The 21,183-nt window shown below is 29.7% G+C and overlaps 4 protein-coding genes and 2 long non-coding RNA genes across 6 annotated transcripts; 2 read left to right on the top strand and 4 right to left on the bottom strand.

Annotated features, from left to right (window-relative positions):
* Positions 1-597: 597 nt before the first annotated feature.
* Positions 598-1,598, bottom strand: LOC117210140. Its single transcript, XR_004488046.1, has 3 exons — positions 1,544-1,598; positions 809-1,297; positions 598-713 (listed from the first exon to the last, which is right to left on the bottom strand). It is a non-coding gene; the product is annotated as an uncharacterized LOC117210140 (long non-coding RNA).
* On the top strand, positions 1,188-2,512 carry LOC117210142. The gene is made up of 2 exons (XR_004488048.1): positions 1,188-1,314; positions 1,897-2,512. It is a non-coding gene; the product is annotated as an uncharacterized LOC117210142 (long non-coding RNA).
* Positions 2,513-5,708: 3,196 nt separating this feature from the next.
* Positions 5,709-10,304, top strand: LOC117210138 (calmodulin). Its single transcript, XM_033452863.1, has 4 exons — positions 5,709-5,944; positions 9,006-9,180; positions 9,440-9,682; positions 9,844-10,304. The coding sequence occupies exons 1-4, from the start codon at positions 5,942-5,944 to the stop codon at positions 9,870-9,872; spliced, it is 450 nt and encodes a 149-aa protein (XP_033308754.1). The 5' UTR covers positions 5,709-5,941; the 3' UTR covers positions 9,873-10,304.
* A 2,814-nt stretch (positions 10,305-13,118) lies between these two features.
* Positions 13,119-15,571, bottom strand: LOC117210135 (GILT-like protein 1). Its single transcript, XM_033452859.1, has 4 exons — positions 15,202-15,571; positions 14,489-14,667; positions 13,684-14,004; positions 13,119-13,572 (listed from the first exon to the last, which is right to left on the bottom strand). The coding sequence occupies exons 1-4, from the start codon at positions 15,314-15,316 to the stop codon at positions 13,483-13,485; spliced, it is 705 nt and encodes a 234-aa protein (XP_033308750.1). The 5' UTR covers positions 15,317-15,571; the 3' UTR covers positions 13,119-13,482.
* Positions 15,572-16,065: 494 nt separating this feature from the next.
* On the bottom strand, positions 16,066-17,736 carry LOC117210128 (DNA-directed RNA polymerases I and III subunit RPAC1). The gene is made up of 7 exons (XM_033452845.1): positions 17,613-17,736; positions 17,470-17,529; positions 17,198-17,388; positions 16,933-17,117; positions 16,674-16,862; positions 16,317-16,565; positions 16,066-16,227 (listed from the first exon to the last, which is right to left on the bottom strand). The coding sequence occupies exons 1-7, from the start codon at positions 17,664-17,666 to the stop codon at positions 16,112-16,114; spliced, it is 1,044 nt and encodes a 347-aa protein (XP_033308736.1). The 5' UTR covers positions 17,667-17,736; the 3' UTR covers positions 16,066-16,111.
* Positions 17,737-18,233: 497 nt separating this feature from the next.
* LOC117210131 (ATP synthase subunit gamma, mitochondrial) lies at positions 18,234-20,752 on the bottom strand. Its single transcript, XM_033452851.1, has 3 exons — positions 20,599-20,752; positions 18,945-19,491; positions 18,234-18,860 (listed from the first exon to the last, which is right to left on the bottom strand). Exons 2-3 carry the CDS (start codon positions 19,472-19,474, stop codon positions 18,494-18,496), a joined length of 897 nt encoding a protein of 298 aa, XP_033308742.1. The 5' UTR covers positions 19,475-19,491; positions 20,599-20,752; the 3' UTR covers positions 18,234-18,493.
* Positions 20,753-21,183: the final 431 nt, after the last annotated feature.

The following is a 21,183-nucleotide window of genomic DNA, read 5'->3' as shown; positions in this document are numbered from 1 at the left end:
ATATTTTTACAGTGGATATTGATTGATTAAAATAAATTCTAGACTTTTGCTACAAATATTTATAAAGTAATATTTTTTAAATAAATATCTTTGAAGGTTTAATATTATAAAAATTTAATAATTATATATATATATCATATTTTTTAATTTCAAAAGAATTTTAATAAACGAAACAAATGGAGAAAGACATACATGAAGTATTAGAGAAACGAGAATAATTACGATACAATACTGTATATATGATATAATACAAAATTCGCGTAACTTCACGATAAAATCACTAAAATTTAATTTACTCAGAAGACTTCATAAAATATTTTCACATTGGTGAATGATGAATTTTTCTAAAAACTTACTGTATACCAACAAACTATCGTACAATATTTCTATATAGACTGAATTTAAACGTTTTTTATTTAGTACAATATTGATATTACGAATATAGTATCATTATTTCCTTAATCACGCGTACAAGTATTGCTTGCAATATCATTAATTAAAAACAAAACGTAACAAGAACCTTCTAACATTTTTAATAATGCAATCCAGGAAATTTAATAATCGCATAAAGTTTTCAATTTTTTATTCGAAAATATTATACAATAAAGAAACAGCATCCTCTGCTGTATCAGATACATATTCGAATATAAAGCGATTGAAAATGAACATTATTTTGTAAATTGAACACGAAATAGTCTTCAATATTGTATTTTCTGTGAAATTAACACCAATTAGGCGCTACATCAATATACGTAAGGTATAAAATTAACATTCTTTGTCGTGACACCCATTAAATTCCCTTCCTTACCGTTAATCGTGAACGCCGCTGTGCGCTTCTCCATCCCCCGTTCCGTCTCTTTTTAACGAGATTACGAGACTCCCTGTCCTATTCTATCGCGTGTCGCATTGCGCGTTTATTCGTGCGCAGGCTCACTGCAACTTAGACACAGAACTTTTTCGAAAACCTTGCTTAACAGCAGCTAGGCCCTTTGAGGAACTGCGTCATGAATCCATATTTTCTGTGTCCTATCAGGTCGAACATCGATTTTTCCCAGTAACGATGCCCAAAAACAGTGTTCCGTAGATACTGTTAACCCGCGGAACGTCGTACCGCGTCACGTTTAGCGCATCACGCATCTGCAGAGCTTACGGCTATGCGTAATACAATCGACCAACTATTATCATCTTACTCCTTTTTTCTTTTCATACTGGTCGAACGATACTTAGAGAGGGTTACAAGGCTCTACTGCATTGAACTTATAAAGATGTAGTAATACTGAACGTATGAAAGACGCAACTGTAATAATTATATAGGTTAGGAACTTTGACATCTTTTTTAACGTACAAGATACTTAAATACGTTTATAATAAAAGGGGGAAAAAGCATGCTACAAAGGATAATAGTAAATAACGTAAATTAAGTCAGTGATTCTTTTTTACATAATTACAGTGGAGAAAATTTGTTTGTTTGCTGATAATACATTAATAGAATAAAATATGTTAAAATTCATTGCGAAAAATATTCAAGTAAACGATATTTTACCTTGCTAAATCTAACCAATGAAAATATTCCTTTTTTATATTTAAATGATTTCTTTTTTACAGTAGTTAGTTTCGTTCTGCAAATATTTTATTTTCTACATATTGTACTTTTACAAAATATGAGGCAATAGCTGTACAGAAATATCGTAGAACCAATTTCTGCTTTTTTTCTTTCCTGTATTAGAAGTTAATGCTTATTATTGCAAAAAAATTGAAATTATATGGTTAGTTATTGGAAATTTTTGGGAAGAGGATTACGATGAACAAAAAATTCATTTAAACAGATATCTCGTACATATTTTCATGATCAAGGTGTATTTATGCTTATTACTGATACTGGTCTTTATATCGTAGGTTCTTTTGACAAATCCAAGGTGACCTTGGTATATTTTCAAAAAATTGGCGTGGAGGAATCGTCACTTCCGTTAAGTAGCTACATACGTGAACGTTCTTTTTTGCCGCACGCATGCTCATCGCTTATTATTGATATCGCGAACATCGTGCGACGGCGTTACCGCATATCGGTCACGGCCACCAGCGAAACTGTTAATTATCTATTAGATACGAACGAAGTTTACGAATATCGATACTTAAGCGACATCGTAATTTTAAATGAATTAAGAGTTTTAGTATACAGGAAATAAGCGAACAAGTCATTTACACGTCGATGAAGAAAACCCGTGTTATATTTTATCGCACCGTGACTAGATTAGCATTTAATAGAAAGCTGCACTTGCAACCATATTACAACTTCATTATGATAATCAATATTAAATAGTAATTACACTATGCAACAGTTGAACAGATATAGCAAAAATATTGTGTTATTAAGACATTACTTCATTTTCTTCAATAAACTAGGAAAATGATATGGTGTAGAAATGTTTCGAATTATGTATAAACAACATCTGTACTTACCTTTAATTAATTTGTTCTTATCATAATAGTATAAATTATATTATACATTTTGCAATACACCATATGTCTCATCTTGTACATTTAAAGAGTTAACAACTATATATTCATTTTATAAAGTTAATAAATGATCACTTTATCCGCACCTAGCTCATAATTTAGAGAGCTAGGTTATGTAACTAAATAAAATTTCATACAATTACAATTATATTTTTAATCTTAAAAGTAGATGCAGCAAGGTAAACGATAAGATAGACAAGCTTATAATCCATAACTGATATATGATTATGTTGTATGACGTAACATGGCATAACAGTATAGTATATAATATGTAGTTAAAGTAATATATGAAAGATTCTATTTTATTATATGTTAGAATTATGCAAATTATAACTTATTTCTCTTCCGAATTAATTTAAAATCTATAATTATAAATGTTACAGGTTGTTAAATGTAATTGTTTCAAGAATGTCTAACAAAGGTTTATGTATCATACTTAGACAAATATCAAAATATGTATAGTATTCAAGTATAATATTATGATTATCTTTTTAATGATAGAACAGTAGATTATCTATAAATGTGCCAGTTTAAAAAGGAATTATGTACACAAATTCTTTAATGAGTGCAGTTTTGTCTTTTAATACTAAACTTAAGTAGCAATAACTGATTACGATAAATGAATACATGTCATTTTAATTATTTGGTCTTGGAAAATCTAATTTTTATGTGAAGTACAATTGACGAATTACTCGCTACATAATGTTGGACATACCGTTGACGTAAGGAAATAAAAAAAACAAAATAACTCTGAAACGTTGTAACGTTTGAAATTACCTGGAACCTTTTAATTGCAAATGCAACAGAAACAATTGGTTTATTGGACATTTCCTTTTTTCCTCTTGCATAGAATCGTGGATTCGTCATTCACATTTTTCTCCCGCGCGTCATGCGATGATCGTATTCAACGTAATCAACCGATACATTCTCGTAAATCGAATATCTATCCTTTTAGTAAGGTGTTCAGTCTCCATTCTGCCTCATCATCTTTTTTTTTTTTAAGATATTCGTAATTCTTATGATGACTCTGACTAATACAGAATTCAGTTTAAGATTGACTTACCTATCTCTATTTCAGTGGACCTAAATTATTATACAATGCATCATCAAAATAAGAAACGTAAAATCTCTCAATTTTGTAATTCAGTTTATACTAGATTAAATTTTTAAAAATTATTGCACAAATTTACGTTCAATTCGTACTTATATGATAAATTATTCGAAGCAGATTGCAATGTCATTAGATATTCCTATGAAATTATTAAATAAATAAATAAATTATTCTGATATATGAAAAACGTAAAGAAATGAATTAACAACGTGTTGTAAATTGTATCATGCCAATTTAAATTGTGTTTATCCATTGATGTAATACTACGCAATCTAATTAAATTTATGCACATCGTTACATACGTACAAAACTGAATGCTAATTTTTTTACAAATCAAATTCTTTCTGTCTACGAACTTATCTATTCTTCACTTTATTTCCATATCTTTTGCTCCGACCATTAAGAATGTTAAACCCTCCTAAAATTATACAGGTCAAAATGGAACTAAAGCACTAAGAAGAGCTAAAATTTTTTGCATAATTCAACGATGATAAAAGCTCTTTCGAGAGGCATCGCGAAAACAATTTGTCTCGCGTTCTGATCTTCGAATTTTAATTTCAGTATCGTACCCGAAAAAGAATCTACGAATAACTACAGCAAGGAATAAATTTTGGGAATTAAATATCACAATCGATAGTTGTTTCTTGGCCTGAAAACGGCATTCGCCTAATCGCACTATATTCTTTTATCCAACGAACGTGTACGCGCATTATTTTTATTTAAGAAGATATCGACCGATGCTATGAAAGGACATTGAAACCGCCAGCACTTCTGGGGTTAACGCAAGGGATGGTCCACGTGAAATAGGCCATCCAAATATTTCCTTTCCATGAGAATACGTGAGAACAGCATCGATGAATTTTTTGTAAAAATTTTATTGTAATAAAAAATTTCAATGAAAAGTTTTGTAAATCGCGCGTAAGGAAAGATAGAACTTCAAGGAATAGAAAAAGGTAAGGATTTATATTACTGAAAAATTATTCCAATTCGCTTTATTTATCTAAATTAGTAAAGATATGCAAATATCAATTAACATGTCTACTATAAATAAACGAATGAAAGATACAACTCTCTAGGGCATGAAGAAGTTTGATTCAGTGATAAAGTATTCGAAAACGTTTCCTATAAACTATAAGCATTAATCCATCGTGACCCAATATCATTCGCAGGACGAGACAGCGAAGCAGACTCAAGAACCTGTTTTGCACCTGACGACTGTCATGTAAGATGCGAATTTCCGGCCATTCCAGAAACTGAAGTTGAAATCGGAAGCTGACTAAAAATGACGAATGTCATCGGGATTATGATACCAAACGAACGAAATATCGTTGCAGCAATTATTCTTGTCAGTAGAATAAGCTACGATAGCTTAGGACTTAGGGGACTAACGATATAGAAATCGTAAGAAAGCGAATGAAAAGAGAAAAAGAGAGAAAGAGAGAGAGATAGAGAGAAAGAAAAAAAGGTAGAAGAGAAAAGGTAAAATGGAAGAAGAAAATAAGCATAAGATAAAGACAAAGATAGCAAAGGGGAGGAAGAGAGAAAAAAAGAGAAGGGATATGGTAAAGAAGAGAAAAGGAAAAAGAGAGAGAAAGAGAGAGACGTAAGGCCTAAACGCAGCCGAAAAACGCGCTCATTGACCATTGCATTCGAGCCATCTCTCGCAGGGAAGCCCGGCTTTGACCCGGTAGCCGGCGGCGGCACAGTCCGCGCGGCTGCCTGACGCATTGCAGGTGCGCGTCGGCCAATCACAGGCCTGGTTAGTTCGCCCGGACTTGTCCTGTAAACACGACCGCACCCACCCCGCATGTAAAGCGGATTTGCACGATTGTCTATGACGACCGTTCTCTACGTTGGACGTCGTGTCGTTCCTACTTCTTCCCATTTGTCCAATTAAAAACCAGTCGTTTTTTCAGGGTTTTCGCAGAGGAGAAGCCGCACGGAACTATCTGTCGATTGCGTAGGAAACGACGCAGCGCATCGCCGCGTGAACTCCCCTTAACCCCCGTCTAGACCGTCGACCAATCAGGAGACACCGTCATGTAGCCCGTTAGGGGCGGCGTAGTGATACCTGACCGAGACAAGCGGCAGAGAGGCTCGTACACCGAGAGAGAACGGTGGACTCCATTGCTGTTCGGAGTGCGTTTCTCGTCGGCCGTGTCGTATTGCGTGTCTGTCCGCGCTTTCGTGCACACAAGTTTTACTTTCCACGTTGGCCCAGAGAGAGATTGTGAATAGTATCCTTTGTGTTCAGTGCCTAAACCGATATTTCAAATCGTCGAGCGTACTGAGATATAAAAGAACCGAGCCAAAATGGTAAGTCGAATATGCTTTCTTTCCTGGTGCGTGTGCCTATGCGGACGTCGTTCAGCGGTCCCTCGCCCTCACCCTCCTCCTAGGCTTTCGTTTGCCGCATTGACGCGTCGAGTGCACGTGCAACCTACCGATACGCATTTATTGCAAAACTTCTTTTTTTCCATTTTTATCCGATTCAAAAGATTTCATTTCCAGATCCTATGATATTTTTCCACTTTATCCCACGTATGTTTTTTTTACCTACGCACTATTGCAATATTACATTCGTAATGGCCGGTATGCGGAGATGGACCGACTATCGATCCATTTCTACTCCGATGGCTTACATACGTTTTTCTCAGTCTCTTTCGAGATGTCATGAATTGTGAAACTTCCTCCGATAAAAATCGCAAAAAAACATCGAACGATCTAAACAGGAAACAATGATTTTTCAAATCTTCCGGCCGACCGTCAAGATACAGCGTTATGATAAGGCGCTACGGTGAAAACTTTTTCAGAGTCAACGTCGTTCGTATTACGTTGTGTCATGTATCAATGTAATGTATAACGGTACGTTGGAATATCGAATGACGCGAGAAAACTTTCTTAAAATCGTTAATTCACAACTTTTATCTACATAAAATACCTTATCTTTAGATTATCAAATCTAATGAGATAATAATTGCTATCGTATTTCTTTTTGGATACATCAAGGAATTCCAATTGACGATAAGTTACCAGCGCTAAATTCGAATAAATACATTTCTTCATTTATTCGTCGAAAAAATTCAAGTTTTATGTGAGATATTTCTAAACGTAACAATAGTAGTTGCATATACTGGATAAAATCTTGTCGCTTATAGGCTTGATACACCTCAGTATCGTTTTCGTTTCGAAAGGAACTTGTTTTCATCATACAGTACAAACTCCAATATTTCATCCAATTTTTATCTTGTATCTAACAGGTTATTTTTTCGTAACATTTTTTAGGATTAAAGTACTTAATGAAAGAGTACAATAATCTTGTACATTTTCTTTTATCATGCGTAATCCGTTTTTTTCACGATATTCAATGTTTTTCTTATGTAGCATATAGTATTCGACACAGTCAACCGTTACACGGTATACCTCACTATTGATTTTCGCGGTCTCTTGCTGTTGCGCCAATTTCCCTGATTCCTTGTACGTTCTTGCATTCATCTTCTTCTAACGATGACTTCAATTAACTTTTCACAAAAGTTAATTTTTTTTAATACGAAAATATAAACATTAAATTCTACATTTTATTTTTATACTTAATCACGAGAACTTTATGAGAATTTTATACTCACAGTATAATATAAACACATTTTTTGTATATTTTCTAATTGCATAAGTTCAATTTTTATGATTTCAAATCAAACAAGATCATACGCTATGTAGTATTCAAATTTTTGAAAATATTTTCCATTTTTAGTTGCAGTTTTATGATATTCGACGATGTTGGTCGATCGTCTTACCGCATAACCTAAAATATAGATACGACCATTCTAAAGTGTTTCTTAAGCATATAAATATTTAGTTTTTATAAATAAACCTTCAGTTGTATTAAAAATTAATTATACTCCAACGTAATATAAACTTTTTTAGTTAGATTCTTAACGAATATATATATATATATAATATTTGCGCCTATATATATATATATATATATTTATATACATATATACTTTCCTTTTAATAAACAACTGAAATATTAAATATCGAATTATTAGTTTATTTATGACATTTGTTTTTATATAGGTCTAGGTGCTCAATGGATATTTTTGTATAAAGTATATAGAAGAAAGCATAGTATGTAGTACATATATATATATAAATATATATTTATATATATATGCACAACTGACCTATATTGTAAGGTGTTTTATTCTAGAAGTCATAGGCTGATTTAAAACAACTTTTTATATTAACGACTGCACTTCCTTATCATTTATTTAATAGTTGTTTGTCTACAAATACAAAAATGTATTTAATTCGTTATTTTATTTAGGGATCTGATTATAGCAACAGATAATTATTTCTTAGATATTTTTCGACCGGAACGAGCTTATGGTAAATATTTATTGATAGTTAAACAGCCACGATATGTATTTTATTTAGAACTAAGGTTGAATGAATTGGATTTCCGATGAAATAAAACAAATACTTTAAGTTTAATTGGTTGTTAGATGTATACACTTGCGATTGAACGTATACAAATGCAAGCATAGCTTCATTTGAGAAATGAATTCTTCATATAGTATAAGTTTATCGTATGGTTTGACTTAGATTGAATCTCGGTTGTGTGTCTTGGTTAGATGTTTGATTGAATCTAATTCGAGTAAGAATCGAAGCTTCTTCGAGCGTTCAAGCTTCGCTCTACGATTTTTCAAAAATACACGTTGATTAGCAGGTGTCTTAATTTTCCAATCAACGGTATCCTAAGTATCTCGACCCCCCCCCTCGCGCTTTTTCTTAGTGAGGGTGGGGCAATACCTGAACGGACGTAAAGTGTTTCTAGTTTTCAGCAAGGTGGCGGCATTTCCTCCAGATCGAAACATCGGCAATGCATTAAAGAGCGTTATGCATTAAGTATGAAAGAAATGAGAAATTTTACAGAAAATAATGTTCATTGCTATCAAGAATTTTACTCAAAAATAATCTTTCTTTGTAATCGTGTTACGAGTCTCGTCAATGAAAACTTAACGTATTATTTTTGTGAGCGTTTCTACAAAATATAGAATGTTCTTCATTTTCTCAGCATACACACTTACTCCATATGACATACTTCAGACAAAAGTATATCTTCAGTATATACTCATAACTAGCAAGTATATAAACAATAGAAAATATATATATTTATGTATTTTATAAAAGAGAAATAATTCCCATTATTGCAACTAATAGAATGGTATTTTATGATATATCAAATTATTTGTATGATGTCTGATAAAATAAAGATCCCATGTAATTGATTTAACAAAATTTTAACTAAATTCTTTTAACAATATTATGCTAATAATGTGAACATGTAACTGTAACTTTTATTTTTTATTTCAAGGCTGATCAACTCACAGAGGAGCAAATTGCAGAATTTAAGGAAGCATTTTCGCTATTTGATAAGGATGGGGATGGTACTATCACAACCAAAGAGTTGGGTACAGTTATGCGATCGCTAGGACAAAATCCTACAGAAGCTGAGCTTCAGGATATGATCAATGAAGTGGATGCAGATGGTATTTTACCCTAATCTTATTTTATAACTGACGTATAACTCATTGCATTGTTATTATTCATTATGCAATTTTTGTATTTCTTAGATTGCATGTGATATCATCAGCATCATTTTCAAATCTATCAATTTAGATTATCATTCAATATATTTGCATAATGAAAGAATGTTTTTTTACACTGTTATCATTATCTCGTTGTTAAAAACATTGGAAAAAATCTGATTTCAGAAAAAATCAAAACTAAAAATACTTGGAATTGTAGGTAATGGCACAATCGATTTTCCGGAGTTCTTAACTATGATGGCTCGCAAAATGAAGGATACTGACAGTGAGGAGGAAATTAGGGAGGCCTTCAGAGTATTTGATAAGGATGGAAATGGTTTCATATCTGCAGCGGAACTCAGACATGTTATGACAAATCTTGGCGAGAAACTCACTGATGAGGAAGTTGATGAAATGATTCGGGAGGCTGACATTGATGGTGATGGCCAAGTTAATTATGAAGGTTGTGCAATTAAATTTATATTTACTGTAATTTCTAGATTAAATTACTTTTATCAATATTTCGTAAATTTTGATTAAAAGTTTTAAAGCATTTGTGTAATTTCTAAGTTTAAATTACATATTTGCAATAGTAACTCTAACTGTGTTATATTCTTTGTCTAGAATTCGTCACAATGATGACATCAAAGTGAATGCAACCTGTGTAATGGAAAAACTTGCAACTTGGAGTGGTGTTGACGTATTAAAATAAATCAAGAAACAAAGAAAAATATAATGTTAACAAAAACGAATCGACCAGAAAGTGAAAAAAATCTTGTATCTGGACGCAAAGATGTCTTTAAAACGCGAAAAGTCAACGTCCAACACGCGTTAATCATCATTAACGATAAGTAATACAGGGCAATTGTTTAATTAAAGAGTTATACCACTAAAAATCATTATCTCTAAATACACAAAATACTTAACTACACGCAACATAAACATAAAAATACATATTACACACACACATAAACAAATACAAAAAATATGCAGTACACACATAAACACATCTATACATAAAAGATGATTTATTTCCGTATAAAAAATATAATTATATATATATATAAAAATGTTAGATATATATATGTATAAAAAAACAGACGCGCATGTTTGTTGATGATAAAAGTAAATAGTGTTTCCCTACTTTCCTCTCTTTTTGGCCTTTTCCTATTTCTTCTCTGCACGTATCTTTGAAGACTTTCACATGCAAGTTTTCCTTGTAAATTCTACTTTTCAATGTATTGAAAAAAGATTATTAATCAGTAGACAGAAGAGAGGAAAAGTATTAAAAGAAGGGAAAAATCTAAGGCTATTATAGCGCATTGTGTAGGTTCGTTTATTGATCGAGATAAGTTGGAAATTTATTCTACTTGTTTCTCGATCAAGAAGAACGTGCTTGTGTCATCGATACAGCATTTGTTGTAGCGAAAAGTTTTATCAGTAACGTACATGTTAAGCGTTTGTTTTACTTTGCCAAAGAAAATTCGGATTGGACATCGTTTTCCAGAGTTCGAAATATAATGTCTTCGACCTTTGGTTTATCGATGATTCCGTACATACTGAATTCGTTACTACGCCATAATGGATAATTTAATTCTTTTAATAGCTGAGAAATAGTATCAAAGAAAAAGTATTAGGAGGATTAAAAAAAATACGGAGTATCCTCGAGAAGTTCAGAGATGCGCGTAATGCTATCTTGGACCACGTTTATGAGATCTATGAAATCGGGTTATATCAAAGTATTGATATTTCTGGTGAAACGTCTCTATGCTTTTTCAGCTTTATTAAGCCTTTGAAAAAACCTATATAATACATGACACGTATTATACATGTACACATATATACACAGACACACAAACGCGTACACAACAAAACATGTAAGACATATTTCACCAAGTGCGTTCTGTATCCAATTTCATTATAATCTCCCGTTTGTATCTTATCTCCACTGAGAAAGCCTTAAAACGCGTGCGCGTTACACAACGTCGACACCACTTTTGTTGAAATATAAATGGAAGCACACAGAGATAGGGATGAGGGATTAAAAAAGAAGTCAAGTCACAACAGTGATTGGTGCATTATATTTTCCTTCGCCCAGGGGTGCGTGCCAGTCTCGCAAGATAAGCAGGAGAAACTGGTGTGGTTTTGTGAGATTCGTATGATAATGTTAAGTACTAAGAGAAAAGAACGATCACCGAAAAGTGGAAACACATGCGTGTCGGTGATTCAGTCATTAATATATATGTAATATATATTATATATACATATATATGTATATATGCACACATATATACACATATATGTGTATATGTATATATATATAAAAACTAATTTACGAAGAAAAAAGGAAGAAAAGAAGAAATAATTCCTCCACAGTCCTTTATTATTTAATATTGAAGTGAACAAAATGAGAAGTACTTGTATTTCTGGTGACCTAGATCGCATTGATCATAAAAAGACAAAATAAATGTACCCTCATTTTTAGGTCACAACTACTCAATTCGTTTCCTTCATTAACCAATGGACCTCTCGTTTCAGCCATTTTTATCTTCATCGTCATTTTCAATGGCATCTAGTAATAGTTTGCCGACAAAATGTATGTGTATAATTCACTGTCAAGATTCGCGTTAACATATCTACGAAGTTTCATCGGTTCGGAAGCCTTTTATAGAGATATTAAGGCATACGAATCGCAAAAGGAGAGCTCTTAAAACTATTTTACTTCACTTGCGGTCGTTCTGATAGTTGTTATCGTTATTGTGAACATAAAGTTAAAATTTAGTGATTTACGGCGAAAATGTTCTCACTTTGTAAAGATGCAAAAAAAGAAAGGGAAAGAGGAATCACGACAAAGTCCTTTTGTAAATGGTGATATAGAAGTTATTCAAAGAACATCCCTATTTAAATGCTTAAACAAGTTATTGCTCGTTTCATCGATCATTGACGGTTAGTGTTTAAGTCTAAGTTAAAAGAATATATTCCAATATTTAATATTAATTTTATATTCGTGTCGCAAGTTATACATAGTCTAAACTATAATTTTATGAAAGTTCTTTACAGCGGGCGCTAAGAACCGATATTAAGTTTTAAAAATGAAAAGAAAAAGCAAGTCAGTATTGTATCTCAAGAATAACTAAAGCTTGAGATCTATTACAGAATCATATTCTCGTTTTCTTCAAGGATCGTTTCCCGAAACATTTATTCCTCGCAAATAAAATAGTGGAGATTCTACTTCAGTCACTCTTGTTCTCAATCTTTTGTCCGAAACTATATAAAATATTAAAATGCGATATTTATGAAACTCCGTCGTGACGTGAATAAGAAGTTATTTATTTTTGATGTTTATCTTTGCAAAATAATTCCAATAAATGTATTTATTCATTCGGCTAAAGAAAAAATATTCGCTATATGTTTTTTTCTCCTGTATTTGAGATTGTACATTCATAATTTCTATTTTATGTGAGATATTTTCCGCCATATCAAAGGCATACTTCACTTATCGTGCATGACGAAGCGACACAGTTTGTATAAAGTGTTGATATTAAGTTAATAAATTGTTCCCATACATTAAAGTACTGATTAACTCTTGTTTCTTTTAATGTGAGAATAGCAGGTTTTTTAGTTTACCAAAACAGATTTTTTTTAAGTATATCACCACTCTATTATATGTAACTCTTAATTTATTCAATTTATTTATAAATCCAAATGTAAAATGCATTATAACCGAGCAATCAAGTATTACTAATATTAACATTTTATATAATGACAAACAATTTTAAGTTAAAATAATATTGAACATCATGAACAAATTTGAAATATATATATATATATATATATCATTAATAGAAATAATACAACATAAATATTTTAGTTTACTATCAGTCATAAAATAAGTGTAATTTAGGGACTAATGACCTAGATCTTTTAATTTGGAATTTTCAAACAATAATGCTACTATATGTTACATACCAGATAGTAACAATACGGAAATTTCAATATCTTAAAATAAATAAAATTAAAAAATTTTTTTAAATAGTTCTACAAAGTATTATATATGTACTTATACCTAATATATGCCCTTCTTTGATTCACTTAATTGAATTTTTACATTTTTAATTTCATTTCTTATTCTTAATAAAAAATTGGAAGGCATTTTTCGTTTAGATCTTAACATTCATTAGATACATAAAAATTTATGTAAAAAATATTGTATTTCATGCAAATCTATCAGGGAAGTATGTTTTATAAATACTTGATGTATCTTTATAATATACAACCTTCTGGCATAATTTTAAATTGTAGGCACACTTCATGTAGTAAATTTTTTAATATCCTTGCCTGATTCTCAGAATTCTGTAAATCCATATTTATTATAATATATATAGGAACAAAAATTTTTAATAATTTACATTGATCTGAATATATTATTTTGTGTTTTAAAATTTCTTGACTTAAAAAACTTACCTCATTTAATACAACAGTTGGTATGAAGGAAATTTGTGGTGTTACAGCATTTGTTAATTCCCCATATTTAGCCAAAAGTTCTTTGCCCTTATCTCCAATAAAGCACTTAAAGATAGGATTATAATCTATGTTCATTTTTTTTGCACAAATTTCCATGATATTTACTGGCACTATGTTATTTTTAATCATACAAGATAGATACTCTAACTGAATGGAGGTATTCTTCAGGATATCTATGGAACATGCATGAATGATATTTGCTCCACATTCAATGGGTCCATGTTGGCACATAAATTCATACCCATTTTCTGTTTTCACAGTCTGTAAGAATTTTGTAAACTCAAATAAGCTTAGACTTTAAAAGTTCATACTTATTTTCATTTATCTCTAGATTAATCAAATATTTCCAACCAAAAAATAATTAAATATTAAATATTAAGATAAGTAAGATATTTTCTAGTAATCTAATGTTGATTGTTACTAAAGTCAAAAATAAGATAATACTTTAGTTTACCAATAATTAGTCATTGTTTTAATTTTATATTGTTTCATGTTATTCTTTATGGAAACATATCTTATTATACATACGTTATAACGTAAAAAGTAACGTTAATACGTATTTAAAAAAGGGATTATACAGTATAACAGGATAAAAATATTTTACTATGTATACTATCTCTACTGTATTAATATCTGTAGAATAATAAACACATACATGAAAATCAAAATTAATATGTTACATTGTGTATGTATTGAGGAAACATACTGTTTTTAAATCATTTTTTCTCTTTATAAAGTATCCTACCGTAGCTTTCCCATATGGTATAAATTCCAACTGTACATTATTTGGAATTTTGTGGTACATTGGCAATAATTGTTTTATGAAAAAGTTGCGTGAATCTGGACATAGTGCTTCGTAATACACAGTTATGTGAACCTTTTGCTTACTCTCGTCGTTTGTTAGCTGGTTGTCCTGAAGCTGTGCTATAGAAAACTTAGCAGATACCCAAGAAAATCGAGAAAGTTACATAATAGTAAATTAAAATTTTTATTTAAGCCATTGACACAAAAATAAAAATTTTATCTAATATTTTGTGTTGATATAACAGATAATTTCTACATTTAGAAAACAAAAATACAAATTTTAATAAAATTTCTGATTTTGGGCTTACTACAAATTTTTGCATATTTATATTTTTTACTTATTTAATGTAAATATGTGATATGTAATATAATAATGAGTAGAAGATAGGGATTGTCATCAAAACAAACCAAAAAAGCAGAATCCATAAGAAAAGCAATAAAGATATTATCTATCTATCTATTTAATGTAAAAAAAAATGCATTTTTATATAATATTCTTATAATTGGAAAAGTTATTAAATCAGTTAATTTTAAATAAAAGTATTAAAGAAATAACGAATAATTCTAATATACAAATCAGAAACAAATATAATCTTGAAATATTAAATTATTCCATTTCGCATGACATTTGCTCGTAGATATATGGATTTTTACCTTCTATGCCATATTTCTCTTGAGTTAGATTCAACCATACTTTCGAAGATTGCCAAAGAAGTAAAACAGATATAGCAATCAATAATATCTTCCATCGAAAAATTCCTAGTCCCATTATCCGCAATTCTAAAGGTAGACACTAGAACGATGGTACAGAATAAATCTTACTCGTGATATAACAATTTTAAACCAGACAAGAAATCTGTGCTGTCACATCGCAATAAACATGGAAGTGAATTAACAATATTCCGTACTGCCTACATTCCAACCGAGTTTCATTTTATCATAATATAAAACGATACACTTAATATAGATAAGATAAAATTCGATCAATATATAGCTTACTAATCACATTCTTAAGATTATTTTCAATTCTTTTTATAAATCCACTAAATAATGGATATATATACATACGTATACATGATTCTTTACTTTTACATTTATTATTAGTAAATTAATCCCCATAAATAGAAAATTAAATTTTGATTATTTATAACTTTTGAAATATGTTCTATTCACAAATTATATATATATATATATATATGTATTATTAACAGTGGTAAACCAGAGTCAACAAATAACCTCAAATATCGGAGAAAATTATCATGCCTGCATAATTTGAATTCAACATATGATGCTTTTAAAATCAAAACTATTACAAATATATGTTTATATATATACAATTTTTATAATCATAAAAATTGAAGAAAATCAATAATTGGAACTAATTTGTATAATAATATCAAGATATTCATAGATCTTACATATAGTATTTACAATATTTTTTTTATATTTTTTATTAAATATATTGTACATTACATTTTTTATAAAAGTGAATTTTAATGAATTAAGTAAAGTCAAAAAGTTAAAATATTTTTGATTGTCATTACTAACATCTTAATACTTCTAGCTATTTTTCAATGTTTTCCAGTTCTTCCAAGAACATTTTACACTTTCCCTTAAGTATCTTAGTTGCTTCTACAAATAATACAGATGGTGGTAATGTTCCCACTGATTCAATGGTAACTATAGGAAGAAAGATATACATAATTAATATATCAACATGTGCATAATCTTTAAATGACAAATTTTTTAAATAAAGTATTTAAACTTACAAATAATATGATTTCGTACTCTACTTAACCGTACATATCCTTTGAGGTCTTCATGTTGAAACACATTTCTAGAACAGCTATCATAGCGAGGATTTTTAACCTTTGCTTCGCGTGATTCTGGATCACCTGGTTTAGTTTCAATTACTTCTATAACACCAATACTAAAGCAACTTTTCAAACGATCCGCCATTTCTCCTCTGACAGGTTTTACTAGTTGTATATCTGGTAATAGTCTATATGATGCAGTAGCTAAATAAAAAATAATTTCGAAAGTATTACAAGTAAAACTTATTGAAATAAATTCAGTTATATTAATATTATAAAATTTAATGACTTAAATGCTAATATTCAACCTACCTACAGGAGAAAATTTAGCATGGTCTTTCCCAATTCCTTTCACTGCATGCATAAAAACATGAATTTCTTGACCAGGGCGCATTTTACATATTAAAATATCATCTTCTAGAACACCTAATTGCTCTGCTCCTCGAGGATAAAGTTCTGCTTGACGACCAATGGGAACCCATTTAATATCTTTACTATACACTAAAAACAAAATTATTTTTCTTCTTACATTTGTATAACTTTCTTTTAACTATATTAAATATTTATGTACCATTGCTATTTCTATACATATCATTTGTTCTTCGAGAATCTTTAGGTGCTTGGGGATTCCAAGTACATGATACTTTAAGTTCATATCTTAGAGTATCTTGATCACTAACTTCATCTTCATCTTTAATAGTGGATGAAGGATACTCAAACAATCTTGGATCAGCTTGAAGTGGTACTAAACCTAATCTTTAATATGAACATACATATATATAAATTTATTGTTTTTGAATGAAAAAATAATATACATTTTAAATATAAATAACTACCTGTGAGCTAAAACTTCATCTTGAATTAAACTTGTGTTATTTACAATGTAAACCTTTTCTATAGCCATGGTTGGTACTTCACTTAAAAGGACTCTACGAAATGCGTTAGCAAATCCAACAGGATAACCTATTAAATCAAACTCTAACTCTCGTTCATCTTCAGACTCTCTTATCACTTGTATTTTGAATTCCTAAAAATATAAATCAGTATAATATGTAATAATTTTATAAATATTAGAAATAATATATTTTTTATTCAGAATAAAAAATACTTTTTTAAAATTATGCAAGTTCCAATCTTGTTGTGGTTGATAATTAGTATATTCAGAAGCCTAAAAAATAAAATTATTATTAATAATTGCTAATTTGAATTATCACAAATATATATATACATATGTATATTGTAGAGCCTCACATTAGGTATACCATGTTCTTCAAGAATAACACGAGATTTTCGACTTCCTTCCATTATTTAATATTTGTTATGACATTGAGGTTACATTTACAGATAGCAGGAAAACGTGGAATAACTCTGGTGTTCCTCAAATTATAAAATATAAAACTGGTGTTCCTTAATACATTATGTTTCGCTTAAATTTAGGAAATATTTTTAGTATAATTTATGAATTAATAAAACGAATCACACAACTACTTCAGAAATATTAATATAAATAATATTTTACTTAGTTATCAGTACAAAAATTGATGGTATAATGGATTTTCAACGAAATTTTTCTTTTTTTTTTTATTTTAATCGTAAGTACTTTATATTTAAATTAAAAGTTTATAGATATTATAGGTAATTCTTTTTTGATCACAGCCTATAAAATACAAAAAAAATTTCATATACTTAAATTATTAAAGTAAATTTTTTATGGAATATACAAAGAAATGACTTAACAATAAATAGCAATAATGATAATAAATTGCATACTATTACATACATAAATATCTAATAATTCTAATATGTATTATTAGCATAGATATAATTTATTTATAGATAAGACATAATTTATTGCGTTAATAAATACAAAAATTAATAAAATCATCTAATTTATTTGGCAGTTTTAATTGTAACAAATAAAGTATTTCTGCGAACAGTTTTTAACCGTTTATTTTCATGTTGGGTTATAAACATTGTATTTTTAAATGATCATTTTTAGCAATTTCGAGAGGTCCTGAATTGAAATTTGCTTTTCAGAAAACGACACATTCAAATGTCAATTGACAATACGTTTGTGACCTACTTCCCAACACTATGATGTTTTCCCTTTTTAATGCACATTATATATTTCTTTAATCCAAAGCAGCAGCACCAGAAATGATTTCAATTAATTCTCTAGTAATTACAGCTTGCCGAGTACGATTGAATGTCAGAGTTAATTTATCTATCATCTCCCCTGCATTTTTGCTAGCATTATCCATAGCAGTCATACGACTTGACTGTTCACTACAGGCACCTTCTTTCATAGAATAAAATAATAGAGAAGCTAGAGAAAATTCCAAATAGCTCTGAATTACACTTTCATCCAGAGAGTCATAAACTGACAATTTTGGTGCATTAACTACTGCATTTTTGTCAAAAAGGGGTAACTGATCAACAGCATATGATACCACAGACTTGAATCGATTGTACACAATGCGGCCAGAACCAAAACTGTACCTGTAGACATCAATATATTGATTCACATATGTTAACATGAAACAATTTTATACATTTGAAAATAATATATAATTATTAGCATACCCGCTATTCATAATTTCAATTGCTACTTTGGCAGCATCATTAAATGTGGGTGGTTTACGACCAACTTCAGATGCAACAAACAATATATTGTTAGCAAACAAACGTGATAAAATCGCTCGAGATTTTTCACCAACACATATAATCTTCGTATTTTCACGTTCTTTGGGATCAGCTAAAAGGACATCCCTAATGTTACGAGAAACTCCAGTGTGTACAGCACCACACAATCCTCGATCACTTGTTATTGCTACTACAAGCTTTTTCTCGTCATCTGGTGGTGCTTGAATTTCAGCTTGTTCATAAAATGCTTTTGTACCAATCCCAAGAGGTCTAGCTTGTTTTAAGTCTCTTTCAGCTCTATTATATTTAGCAGCTGACACCATCTTCATTGACTGAGTAATTTTTTGAATATTCTTTACAGATTTCAATCTTATAGAAATTGCTTTAAGAGTTGCCATACCACGTTTTTGTTGCTGCTGCTGCTGTTGAGCAGCAAGCCGCACAATTGTTGTCATATGATTAGAAAACATTTTGAAGTTGAATGTCCCTGTGAAGTTAAATAAAACATAAACATACATATATATATATATATATATATATACACACATTTTTATTGTAATCTCATAATATGTACATCAACGTATTTATTAACTTAGGGTTTACAAACAAATCTTACAATATCAAATAGTCAAAATAATTAAACTTAATATCTGTTTTTCTCCAAATGAAAGAATTATTTATTAGAATTAGGAAAATTACTTTCTTACATTACCTTCATATAATATACTTTAATGTAGATCTCAAATTTTATTTTCAGATTACTTAATACTTTATTGGTAAAATATAACAGAAGTAAAATAAATTATAATACTTAAAACAAATATTGCAATTTTTAATGTAGGCTACTAATCATACATATACAAAATTTTTTAATATATTAGTAAAATTAATACTAATTTATAATTTCAACTTAGACTAATTAAATATAATCAAAACTAGTGATATACTACATAGAAATTGAAAAACATAACATTTTAAAGGAACACAAAGAACATTACTGCAAAACTCTTGTGTGAAAATACATTAAACTTACCAACACCGTTATTTAAGTTTTGGAAAATAAAACAATAAATTACATAAGACATACATTAATAAGATCATAAACTTAATAAACAAGATAGTAAAATACATTCGTAGTTTATATTCTTAATACATATTAATATTGCAATGTTAACATTATATTTATTACCAATATTAATTCATTTATTGTAATTTGTCATACTGAAAGATAATAATTACTATATTGTTCCATAGAAAACATTCATCTGTCTGACTGATTTAAAGATAGACTTCATAATGAAAATGAAATTTAACATAGATAAAAGTTTAAAAAAAAGGGAGAATGTAGAAAGCGAATAATATATGACACAATATAATGATATCACAGTAATAGCAATAATATATCAATAAATGTGAATTATTTTATACTTAACTACAATATTATCTGATTTATATAATCACAATGGATACCATTTGTGTTCAGAATTAATTTATTTCAATGCATATATTTGTTGCTTTTTATTTATTTTTTTTATAAATCAATTTATTAAAATAACTACTTTAATTTTTATTTATTATAATAATTGAAACTCACCGCACGACTTAGAATAATGCGATAAGAAATGAGAAAACTGTGTCAAACGGAATGGGAATTATCATAGAGCATGAAGTCCCTCACGAATCACGAACAAGTGTAATATCCATATATGCATGTAACTTCTATTACGGACGATCAATAGGCCCCCTGTGTGTAAAGATGTCTTACGATCTAGGGTATTTATGGATTCAGTGGTTATTTCAGGATTTCATTTGCATAGGTTAGCACCAATGGTATCCTAACTTCTCTGCTCATTAGACTGCCAAAATTTAAAGTAACTGCTAGGACATAAAATCGACTATTTACAATTTTAACTAACTTAATCGTCTAATTGTACGAGATATAGATATATGATATGTGAAAATTCCCTTTTTTCAGGACCCTCTTACTAGATCTAGGTATCTTCCTTTCCAGGATCCAGTAATCAATTATACATTTGATCGATAATTCTCGCCATTATTCATAACAACGTAATGTACACGTATAAATATAAATGCATTATGCATGGATTTAGTTAACATTAACATAATGTACATGACTAATTATGTTACTATTAGTTTTTATGTAAGTTTTTGTATTGGG

Source organism: Bombus bifarius, unplaced genomic scaffold, assembly GCF_011952205.1.
Source record: "Bombus bifarius isolate JDL3187 unplaced genomic scaffold, Bbif_JDL3187 scf7180000008199, whole genome shotgun sequence".
NCBI classification, from domain to species: Eukaryota; Metazoa; Arthropoda; class Insecta; order Hymenoptera; family Apidae; genus Bombus; species Bombus bifarius.
This window is presented reverse-complemented; position numbering and strand designations above follow the sequence as displayed.